A 12,014-nucleotide genomic window follows, 5' to 3' on the forward strand; every position below is an offset into this window, starting at 1 on the left:
AAACAATGTTGTTTTCATTATTTCAAATACATCGACAGCATGGTGCATTCTTTACGCATACAGTCAATCCAATTAATGGTCATATTTGAGCTTCCTACACACAACAAGAACATGTTTAATTGAGTAAAAAAAACACAGCTTACATTTTATATCAAAAGAGGCGCGCTGCAGCAGGACACTTGAGTCTCCAAGGTTCTCACCATCGTTATTTTTTGGGGAGGTTGCGCTCCCACCCACTCATTCTGTGTCCTCGAGAACTTGCCACTTGACCAACCATGTCAGGAGTGCCTCCGGCTCCAGCCGCTGCTCCAGCAGCCAAACCAGCAAAGAGAAGGTCCACAAAGGCCAAGAAAACTGGACCCACTGTGTCCGACCGTATTCTTAAGGTGGTGGCTGCATCTAAAGAACGCGGTGGTGTCTCTCTCGTCGCCCTGAAGAAGGGTCTTGCAACCGGTGGCTATGATGTGGTGAAGAACAACGCGCGCATCAGGCTTGCAGTGAGACGCTTGGTGACCAACGGAAGTCTGCTTCAGAAAAAGGGCACTGGAGCCTCCGGGTCTTTCAAGATTGGCAAGAAACCAGTGACTAAGAAAAAGACTGTAAAGAAAGCCAAGAAGCCTAAGGCCAAGAAGGCCAAAAGGGCCAAGAAGGCTAAACGGACGACAGCAACTAAAGCAGCAGGCACGCCAAAGAAGCGGAGGAAGAGGAGGTCAAAGAGCCCAAAGAAGGCGAAGAGACCAGCGGCAGCCAAAAAGCCGAAAAGTCCCCGAAAGGCTAAGCGCAGAGTGTCCAAAGGGAAGTCCAAAAGGGCTGCAGCCAAGAAGAAGTAAATGCATACATGGACTCTCTTTACTGACGCAGAGGGTCATTTAATTTTTTTTTTTCCAAAGGTGCAAATGCATTTTTGCAGACCTTGCTTCAAATGTACAATGTTTGGACTTGTTGCTTGCTTTTATACATTTTAAATATATGCATTTTACTATATTTGTAAAGTCCACGTGCAAATTAATTTGTTGAAGATTGCTTGTAAAATAAAACTATTAATTTCACAAGTTCCTGATTCGTTGGTTTGTTTATTTTTGGGCGACAGACTATTAACTCTTTAGATATTAATGCATTAGGCCTACATCGTTTAGCCTATGTACAACCTCATAAGATCAACAGCAGCATTTTCATCCTGCTGGGCGTAATATCTGTTTATAAAATAGCGGCTTTCATCAAATAGATTCAGATATTAGTCTTTGCCCAGATAAATCTGCGTGTGTGATTCCACATTATAGGCTATACAAACTGAAATTAATTTCTGAGACAACCTTAGATCCCCAATGTTTAGGCTATCCCAACGTTTCTATTCATAATAGAATAATACTGTGGCGATACAGGACAGCCCCTATATCGCTCTTTTGGTTACAGTGGTAGCAGAGAAGACTATCTAGCCTAATATTCGCATTGTTTTTTCGCGCTGTTAATTTCCCTCCTATTTTGTCCCGCTCAAATTAATCATGTCACGTCAAAACCTGTGTAAGTGCGATACAGGGCATTCAGGACTATGGTTTAACGTGGTATGCCTATCAGCAACTTTACGCCCAAAACAACAACAACACAGATGGACCCAGACGCGCCTTTTCAGTTTCCCTCGACGGCATGACATTTATAACTTGCAAGTCATCAAAAGCCACCGATTACTGATGCAGCTAAAACAAACCTTTAACAAATGTGACTTAGTAAAGTGTATATTGTTCATATTTGTAGAAGCTTTTCAACAACATAGACGCAAGCATTAACGGGTTGTATGGGAAGCATACGTGCAAACACGTAGGCCTATCTCCCCTAATCCTTGGAGAGAACCTGGTTTATGGAGTTTCCCAGCAAACGACCATGGATTGGATTAGGTTTGGGTTGGATTACAGACATCAACAACCATTTAGCCAGCGCTGGTAAAAACTTTGCAATTGGTGGCGTATATGTCGTATGTCAAAGCGCTGAGGTTCTGAGGCAGGGCAATGAGCCTATAGGTTAAAGTGAGTTTGGACTGCCTGTTGGCATGACGTGTGATTTTTGTTATCTTCCCTTTACATGTGTATCATCATTTTGAATATGATGATGTTATCCCAGGCATACTAAAGCATCTGTCAGCATAAACACGATTGAGAATGTGCAGCCCCAACACTGACGGACGGTAAAGCACCTTGGACAGCGCCATTTAGAGTGACGCGAACTTGCAAACACCAATTCAAACAGCGGACAAAACAACTCTGGCTGAAGATGCGTAAAATGTTATACAAAATAATAGTCACTTTAGGCCTATTCTTTTATCTCACACACACACACACACACACACACACACACACACACACACACACACACACACACACACACACACACACACTTTATTTTATTCATGCATGAGTCAATTACAATAGGCTATTGTTTCCCGAAGATTTGACATTTCAGACACTTGCCCAGCAATAGTTGGTCTGCACTGTTTTTTGTTTTTATTAATTCTACCAGTAACTGGTATGAGAATAATGCATTTGAAGCACATTTTTAACCTGACGTCTGCAGCTGAACTGAACTCTACCTCTTGATGCTTTCGCTATCAAGACTTTGCTGACTTAGCGGTCTCAGACATCAGTGCCAATTTCGTCCTACACTCTTCTGTGTCGTCCTGTTATTTATCATAGGCGCTTCAGTCTGGATGAGAAAATCCACAAAACCTGTTCTGATGAATGTGCAGCTTGGCGCTTAATCCAGGAAATGCTGCCACCTGTTGTCTAAAGTGACACAGTGGCATAACCACGTGCCTGGGACATCCAGTCGGTCTGGCACATCTAAAATATGTTCGACTTTCACGCCTGTTACTTCGTTACTTCGTCTGTCCTTGTCATTCTAACACTGGTCTCAACACAAACCAACCAGAATATCCAATCCTAGCCAGCCAAACATTAATAGCTTACACTCAATCATGAAGAGCTTGCTTTGGACACTCGTTACTATTACCAAAAGTTGCACAGAGAATTGCGTCCCACCTATCATGTCTCTGCGCACCTCACTTTCACTGGGAACAGGCTACCTAACATTTCACAGCACACTGCCATCTGCATTTTTGGCTACGTCCCCGGTATGACATGTAGTCCCATGAGTGACAAAAACTTTTACTTCCCCAAGAGGTAACTTCCTAACCTCCCTTCAACTCCCACTATGCTTAAAGTGGATAACTGAAATGGCAATTGTTGGTAGGATGAATAACATTGTGGATATTCGCATTGTGTATTTCACTAATGCGAATGGAATTCGTCGTCCTGACTTGCAACCAGCTGCTATGATGTGATGTGACCATTGGAATGGTGGCAAACACACACACACACACACACAAACACACACACACACACACACACACACACACGCACGCACGCACACACGCACGCGCGCGCGCACACACACACACACACACACACACACACACACACACACACACACACACACACACACACACACACACACACACATACAGAGAATAAAGCACAATGAAGAACAATTAGAAGATGGAACTGCAAATGACCCTTAACAGAAGCCGTTGATTAGACCTATCTCATGTTTGGAAACTAAACCCTCTCTAAACCACGAGGGAGAAAGATGACTTCAAGTGTCATTGCAATGTAACATGACTTGGCTTGGGCATTGAACAATTGAGCATGAGGCGGGGGGTCCCCCTCCAAGTGTTACTGCCTTGACGTGAACACATTTCTAGATTTTTAAAGGACTTCAGTGGACCCAGTCTTTTGAACATTTTAGAAGTGTGCCAGAAATGTAAAACGTAAATGCACAACGCAAAAACGTTATGGCACAATAAAGAACAACTAGGAAAAGAGAAGTGTTTGTATAGCTGCAAATGGTGTCCTTAAAGCGGAAGCGATTGATTTTAGACCAAGGGCGTAACTTTGGGTCTACCATTGGGGGGGTTAAACTTGCGGCATATTTATCAATTTATTTATTTATTGAATAATTTTCTTGTGCAAAAGGTAACATGCTAATTTGCCGTTCCTTTATTAGAAATACATCATGATGATTTAGGCTAGGCTATACGTAAATGCAGCTGTTCACTTGACTGTTTGTGCCATAATGCCACAGTAGTTGAATTCAGTGTGCTCACATGGACCGTCTTGTGTGTAGGCCTATGTATAAAGTGCGCGCCTGCACTAGCCCTATGAGCCCTATAGGCTGTTTTAAAGGCATTTATCCTGGTCATTGTAAGTGCCTAGGGTTTTTTTCAGCACAGTCTAGGTTACCCAGATCTACCACATGTATTAATACTTGCATTGATTTGATTTAGATTTTTTAATAATACAAATTTAAAAAGCATACTATACAAATTCTTACATTTTGACATGTATCTCACCACAGCAAGCTGACAGCTCGACATGACTTGCATGGTTGTGTAGGCCTGACTGTCCTGAAAATTGCAATATAAGAACCATGGTGGAGGTATACTTTGGGGCTGAGCAATTTACAGAAATATGTGGTGTGTGCCTTCCAGAAATAAATGGCAATTTTTATTTAGTGATGAGAAATTACTTTTTGACACTTTTTGTGCTCCATATTTGTGACACTAGCTGATCTGACCTGACTTGTTTGCCTGGTAGCACACATGACGTGCACAGATGATGATTCTCTATAATATTTTTTACTGCATTGCAATGAACAAAGTAAAGGCAGAAAAGTGTTTATTTGTCAAACAATGAGTCTTGAATTGGATACCATCCATACAGGAGTTTGCTAGGATCTCAAAACCGTATTATGAACGTGACTTGCCATAGAGAAACGGAAACACATGATAACGTTGGATTATGAACATAGGCTATAATGCCTGAGCTAAATTAAGTTATTAGGCTATTTTGCTGTCACGTCGTCTGTTTTATGGCCTAGAAGGTTGTATTTGGTATCTGTGGATAGCTCTAGCTCTCCTCTTTCATCTGACATGCGTGCCATATCTTTCCGATGGCGGGTTCGCGTGTAATTCAAATGAATGCAGAGCAATATTATATAGACTGTAAATATGATATACTTTGATTTAACTTCATGCTTTTATTTTAGTTTCATACTTGATCGTACAGACAAGTGTCGAGTCTCGTTGGAAAGCCCCGGTTCTGCTCTTTCGTGCAATATAGGTCTCATCTCGCTGTGACTAATTATCCAGGAGCAATGTAACAGAGAAGAATGGGTGTGTTTTAGACGCACTTTGCGTCCGTCGGGCTCATAGGGCTAGCCAGCCAACTCCAGTCAACAAATCATCAGCTAATTTAACAGCTAACTTAGCAATATGGGTATACCTCCATTTGGTCAGAATTTTTCCTATTTTTGGTTGGTGTCAACCAACAATGAAAATGCTGTCTGGCTGCCTTTCAATGTCTTTTTCATCTTCCCACCTGAGTTGGGCTTTCTGCAACCATTCATCCCAGCGACTGCGCAAAATAGTAAACAAACTTTCGGTAGAGAACGCAGGTTGGGTAATACCAAGTAGTCGGTGGGCAGGGGGGTACATTTCAGAATATTTAAAACATGATACTATCTTGCTGGAAAATGAAATGAATAAAGAAAACGAACAAAAAATATTCATCCAGAATATTTCATATTCACTGTAATCTGAATTATGTGATGATATTGAGGGGGGTTATATTAGCTGGATATGATTTTTGAGGGGGTCATGACCCCTGTAACCCCCCCGCAAATTACGCCTATGTTTTAGACGCAGAGGCATATTTCATGATGTGAAACTAAAAAATAAGCCACAAGGCGGACAATGTCATGTAAACCCATTGTCTTGTGACATGGGGGAAGCGCGAACGTATACCTTGGCCCAATTAGAGGATTGTGGTTACAGCACATCATGGCTCTCCAACTACAACTGTGTCTTATATTGTCTCTCAGTAACTTTATTAATTCCCACCCACTCTCCCGCCAAAGCAATGGGTTGCGCGATTGTCGTAAAACCACAACAATCCCTGTTCTAAAGGTGTTGCCCGGTGGCGGCAGGGATAACCTCCTTAATTTGGACATATGGGAAGAATAATGAACTTCAGTTATTCCCAAAGCCAAACCAGAGGGTGGAATCTCTCAACTCCGTTATCCCAGTGTAACAGCCTTGACGTGTTAACATAATGTGAACACATTTCTAAACGTTTTAAAGTAGCCTAGGACTTCAGTGAACCCAGTATTTTGAGCATTTTAGATGTGTGCCAGAAAAAGTAATGCCACAATAAAGAACAACTTGAAAACGAGAAGTGTTGTAAGTGCAAATGGTGTCCTTAAAGCAGAACCGATTAATTTGAGACCCATAGGCATATTTCATGATGTGAAACTAAAAAAAAAAGTCACAAGGCGGACAATGATTTTATATAGGGGAGACCGGGGCTGGTTGGCACACTTTTTACTCTCAGTTATATTTCTCTGTCATACATTGCTTTAAAACTCCGAAACTATGATACAATGAAAGGTTTAGATCTCAGTTAAAAATCAGGCACTTGCACTGTTGGTTAATTATCCCTTGTTTTCATTTATATATGATTAAAAGGCCGTTGCGCAGTTGTGCCAACCTGCCCCAGCACGGGGTTGGTTGGCACATGTAGGTGGGGTTGGTTGGCACACATTTAAACTGCTGTGTTCTGTGGGAAATAGTATCAAAAAACACATAAGCTATTCAATATTAACTGAACACTGAATCTTTAAAATATAATTTACTGTAGGATAAGGGAAAATTCTAATTTTATAGTCAAAAGGGAGTAAATCGTATCATATTGTTATATTTATTATTATATGTCTATTCATATAGGCTACATAACACACATTTAACAAGTAAGAAAATGAAATACAATCTATTTTCTATTATTGATCTATATATTGATCATATAATGACACATATGCTAAGCCTGATATAAAATAAGCCTGTATCAACAACTTTTGTGGTAATTCTAATAGGCTGCATAATAACTACTATAGGCCTACTACCTGCTAGCCTAGGCTACTACCAAATAGTAGTAGTAATAATAATAATATTGTTTCTATTAGTATTATTGTTATTATTAGTTAGTATTATATGTAAAATATGTCTTAATTATATCAGATTATTAATAATATAATAATAATAAGCCTCAATACATGTGCCAACCAACCCCGAAATAAGTGTGCCAACCTGCCCCGCCCACATTAGCACAGAACTTTTGACACAAATCATGTTAGCCTGTTAGCATCAAACACCACAGGATTTCAAACTTAATATCAAATTATAGCTAGGTCCCCTATCTATCAATTGCAATATTTATATTTTTTCTGTCCCTAACTATCACCTTTCTAGAATGAATTTAGTGGGAGGTGCATATTCTTAGTTTTGACGTCACAAAATCAAAAAGTTTCTCTCACCTTAAGAGTTAATGACTTTGAAACTTCTTACTTAGGTGGACTAACTATACTCAAAATGGGCATCATGCCAGTGTTTGAATTTTGTAGCTGCACCCTATAGGGGCCTGGAAAATAGGCGTGTGCCAACCTGCCCCTGTGCCAACCAGCCCCGGTCTCCCCTACCATTGTCTTGTGACGTAGAGGAAGCGCGGACATATTTATACCTTGCCCCAACTAAGAGGGTTGTGGTTACAGCACACCATGGCTCTCCAACTACAACTGTGTCTTATATTGTCTCTCAGTAACTTTATTAATTCTCATCCACTCTCCCGTCAAAGCAATGGGTTGCGCGATTGTCGTAAAACCATGAAAATCCCTGCTCTCGAGGTGTTGCCCGGTGGCGGCTGGGATAACCTCCGTAATGTGGACATGGGTAGAGTGATGAACTTCAGTTATTCCCAATGTCAAACCACAGAGGATGGAATCTATCTCATCCCCGATGAAGTGTTCGTTATCCCACAGAAGGTGAGTGGAGTGGAGACCAATTCGGAATTAATCTCTTCGTGGCTCGAGCAACAGAGTACCACCTCTCACTCAATCAACGCAGATGCTTATTTCTTCTCCGTCCTCAACGCAAAGTACTCATCAGAAAATCAAAGAATGAAGACTCATCAGGTCCGAGAGACTGCAGTTACTGCCCGTGTACAGGTAGGTGTGTGTGTGTGTGTGTGTGTGTGTGTTATCATGATGTTTGTTTTTCACCTTGGGTTGCCCATATTCTACCATCATCTGCTGTTTTAAACCGAACGATGATTAAAAAAAAAACACGATGTGCCAATTTCTGATATCTGGATTTTGTAGTCTGTGGTGCCTCACAAATCGGACCCGCATCTTGCGTGAGCTAGGTGTACTGCTACTCTCTCTCTCTCTCTCTCTCTCTCTCTCTCTCTCTCTCTCTGTGCGTGTGTGTGTGTGTGTGTGTGTCACATCACATAATGGTAGAATATGGGCAACCCAAGGTGAAAAAAAAAAAAACATCATGATAATGCGTTCCCATATGTTGCAGCACATATACGCGCATCTCACAGCAAGATTGCCTTAACCAAGCAACACATTGAACATCCTTATATTCCTATCAACTTCTTCTAGGTGCGGAACCATATGTACACGGTGAAGACGTATCCAGACTTCACTCTCGATTCCCGATTCGCCCATCAAGCTGAGGAGATTGCCGATGCTATCGAAAACAATCAAACTAGGCATGCAGCTTACCTGTCAGAGAGGCTAGTTCTTGACTACGGCACTCATGTGATAACCACCCTTGAAGCCGGTGCCTCTTTGGTGCAAGAGGACTATCTCAGGGCATCTTATGTTGCCGACAGCGACTCTTCCAAATCTACAGTGACGGCTTCAGCCGGGTTTAACTTTTTCAATAAAGTTAGCTTTAACATTGGCAGCAAGGACTCTTATCAAACGTCAGAAACTCGCAGTTATGAGGGAAACGTGACGTACTCTCTGACTCAGAGCCATGGTGGTACTATGTTCTACCCTGGCATAACTTTGCAAAAATGGCAGGAAAGCACTATCAAAAACCTGGTAGCTATAGATAGTGCAGGAATGCCGCTGCATTACTTTCTATCCAAGGCTGCGTTTCCCGACCTTCCCGAACCAACCGTGCGTAAACTGTCCACATCCGTGCGTAAAGCTATAGAGCGCTACTATACCGTCAACACGCGGCCAGGATGTGTTCAGCAAATTTCTCAGAATTTCAATTATCAGGCAAACGTAGATGATGGTAGCTGTGATGGTCCAGCAACTAACTTGAGCTTCGGTGGCGTCTACCAGCAGTGCACACAGCTCACACAAGATGTAGGTCCGATTTGTGAGGCACAAGCTCAGAAAAACCCAAATACTGGTGATTACACCTGCCATGAGCCCTTCACAGCTACCTTTTTACAATCTCAGGAGGTGGAGGAGGGATATAATCGCTACGAATGCCATCAGCACTGCCATAGCTGTTGGCTGTTTTTCACATGCTGCAAAAAGGTGTGTGGTGACGCGTACTATGTCAGACGTGCCAAAGTTGATACTTACTGGTGCTCTGCAAACACAGTAGCACAACAGTATTCTGGGTATCTTTTCGGGGGGCTCTATGGCCCAGCGCTACTGAACCCTTTAACCAAATCTAGAAGCTGCCCCGCCAGCTTCATCCCTCTAAAACTGCTTGCCGACGGACTGATGGTGTGCCTGAGCAACGACTATGAGGCAGGCGCTCGCTTCTCAGTGCCTTTCGGGGGATTCTTCAGCTGCAAGTCTGGCAACCCGCTCGTGAATGGCCACTCTCGCTGTCCGCCAAAATTTAGCCAGCACCTGGCCGCCATAAGCGACGGGTGTCAAGTGCTCTACTGCGTCCAGTCAGGTGTTTTCACCGGTGGGCAGTTGCTGCCCATTCACCTCCCTCCTTTCACCCTCACCCCAGTTACCTACATGGTGGCCACCAACACTGTGGCTGTTATGACTGAGGGGGACAAGGCCTGGATACGCGTCGGAGACACAAAGATGTGGAAACTGGCCAGCGCAGATGAGATCAAAAAGGTATCAGACGAGATGAACTTCTCAGCGATGTCCGGAGGGGAGAAGTTTGGCGTTGTTGTTGGTGTTCTCGCGCTGGTTGCCCTGCTAGTGGTAGGTGTGGTTGTTGTGATGAGGAGGAGGAGGAGAATAACTAAGCCTCTGATTGGCAGCAGGTATGAGGAGATCAGGGACGGGGGGCAAAGAGAGGCCGAGGCAGAGACTCTGGCTGAATCACCATCAGAGGGAGAGAATGACAACCCTACACAGGCCCTGCTCCCATAACTCTCCAGGATACTGGTCTCCACGTCAGGGTTCATGGCATGCTAGATAGAACCAGGGAAAGTCAACGGAGAAAGGTGTCATGATATCTTTTCTTTTTATAGTCTTGTACTTTTGTAGTCAAAGCTGCCATTCAGGGTGTGCCTGCATTAAGATTAAGCTTAAGCTTGACTAAGTTTGTCTGTTTAACAGCTGGGAATGTAAGATGTACTGTAATAACTTGTAGCATTAAAACAAGAGGCACACATGTTTCACATGAATAGAGAATAAAGAATGTAATTTTTTTTCTTTTCTGAATGTTATGATTGTCAGAGGAATGTACTGTAGGAGATTATAGGCCACAATCTGTGAAAAGCTAACAAAAGATAAGAAATGATCTACCATGTGGCTGTTTCATATTCTTTCTCAAATATAATTCTGCAACTGTTGCACATTTTTTTCTAGGTTTTGTTTTGTACGCATTCCTTTTATTGATCGTTGTACTAACAAGCACTGAAATAAACAGTTTATTCCCCAGAGTGTGTGATAATGTGTACAATGTTTTTGGCACGTGATATTGGTAAATGTATAACAAAGATAACTTTAGAGGAGAAGACCTTAGAAGAGAGTTGAGTTGAGCTGAGCTGCCCCAGTAAGAGTTTCCAAGAAAAATCATACAGGGGGTAAATGAAAAAGAAACGCCTCAAATGGACTCAATGACACAGGATCTACACACGCAGATAGTTGAAAATGGGATGGATAAAATCAATGCCAGTCATTGGATAAAAACATCAAATCATAGCGAACACATACTGTATGCGAACGGGGAACTAAGAAGAGGATGCAGTGAAAGCGCCTGATACCAAAGAAATGCTGTGGATGCTGAGTACATTAGAGTTGGCAACATCTTTATTCATTATGTACAGTATGATCTATAATTTATTATTATCTATATTAAGACAGCCTTGTCTAATAATTAATAAAAGTATTGCGGTCACCATGCAAATGCTTAGAATGGCTCCAATACAAAAGTTATGTAGAGAAGAAAGGAAGTCATGTCTTTCATGTACAGACATGGAATCATGAAGCTGTGTTTGTTGACAGCTGATATAAGATATGAGTGGGCTAGTATCTGTTCCCCATTCACTAAATAAACTTTCTGTTAAAGGAAGTGTGATAGAGGTGTATCGCTTCACTGCTTCATTTGTGTGCTGTGTCTTTTAGTTAATAAGAACATACTTTCATTACTGTGTGGGAAAGTCCCGAATCAAAACAGAAATGTACCTAAAGCTTTCCAGTGAGAATAAATGAGCTGAAGGTCATAAGACAGCAACATAGGACAAGGCACGGGGCCAAAACCTGCTCATCCTGCTCCATTGCTGATTATGTACAGATACATGTTTTAATTTGTCTCAAATTTCAAACTCAGCTGCAAAGCGTGAAAGACATGGCAACGACAGTTTTTCAACAGACAGAGACAAATGCTGGTGGCCACCATTCAAATGCTGTTTTATTTCAAATCTAAATTGAAAAAACATAGAAAACAAAAAATGTGTGAAAATACTGTATCTCTTTATAGTCTGAGCGAATTAGCCTAGAAAAGGGTCAAAGGTGGAAGTAAATATAGCGAAAGCATATTTGGTATCATTTTAATGGTAATTTTCTGTAGATTAAGAATTTTTGGTGCCTACAGCGCAGATTTGTACCGAAAAAAAACTATAGGGCTTTGAATGGAGCATGGTACTATGACTTTTGGGCCAAAAACGTATGGTACCACATCTTGAAAA

General features: G+C 41.9%; 2 protein-coding genes across 2 annotated transcripts; both read left to right on the plus strand.

The window, feature by feature from the left end:
• The first annotated feature begins 225 nt into the window (after nucleotides 1-225).
• LOC134088824 (histone H1-like) lies at nucleotides 226-1,052 on the plus strand. Its single transcript, XM_062542967.1, has one exon. It carries the CDS (start codon nucleotides 276-278, stop codon nucleotides 828-830), a length of 555 nt encoding a protein of 184 aa, XP_062398951.1. The 5' UTR covers nucleotides 226-275; the 3' UTR covers nucleotides 831-1,052.
• Nucleotides 1,053-7,622: 6,570 nt separating this feature from the next.
• mpeg1.1 (macrophage expressed 1, tandem duplicate 1) lies at nucleotides 7,623-10,766 on the plus strand. Its single transcript, XM_062542968.1, has 2 exons — nucleotides 7,623-8,103; nucleotides 8,545-10,766. Exons 1-2 carry the CDS (start codon nucleotides 7,657-7,659, stop codon nucleotides 10,249-10,251), a joined length of 2,154 nt encoding a protein of 717 aa, XP_062398952.1. The 5' UTR covers nucleotides 7,623-7,656; the 3' UTR covers nucleotides 10,252-10,766.
• Nucleotides 10,767-12,014: the final 1,248 nt, after the last annotated feature.

This window comes from Sardina pilchardus, chromosome 8, assembly GCF_963854185.1.
Source record: "Sardina pilchardus chromosome 8, fSarPil1.1, whole genome shotgun sequence".
NCBI classification, from domain to species: Eukaryota; Metazoa; Chordata; class Actinopteri; order Clupeiformes; family Clupeidae; genus Sardina; species Sardina pilchardus.

Bases quoted from the DNA above. Each gene is read 5' to 3' on its own strand.
- mpeg1.1 (XM_062542968.1), top strand. From the start codon at position 7,657: ATGGCTCTCCAACTACAACTGTGTCTTATATTGTCTCTCAGTAACTTT. The intron at 8,104-8,544 runs GTAGGTGTGTGT...AACTTCTTCTAG, and splicing joins CAGTTACTGCCCGTGTACAG to GTGCGGAACCATATGTACAC.
- LOC134088824 (XM_062542967.1), top strand. From the start codon at position 276: ATGTCAGGAGTGCCTCCGGCTCCAGCCGCTGCTCCAGCAGCCAAACCA.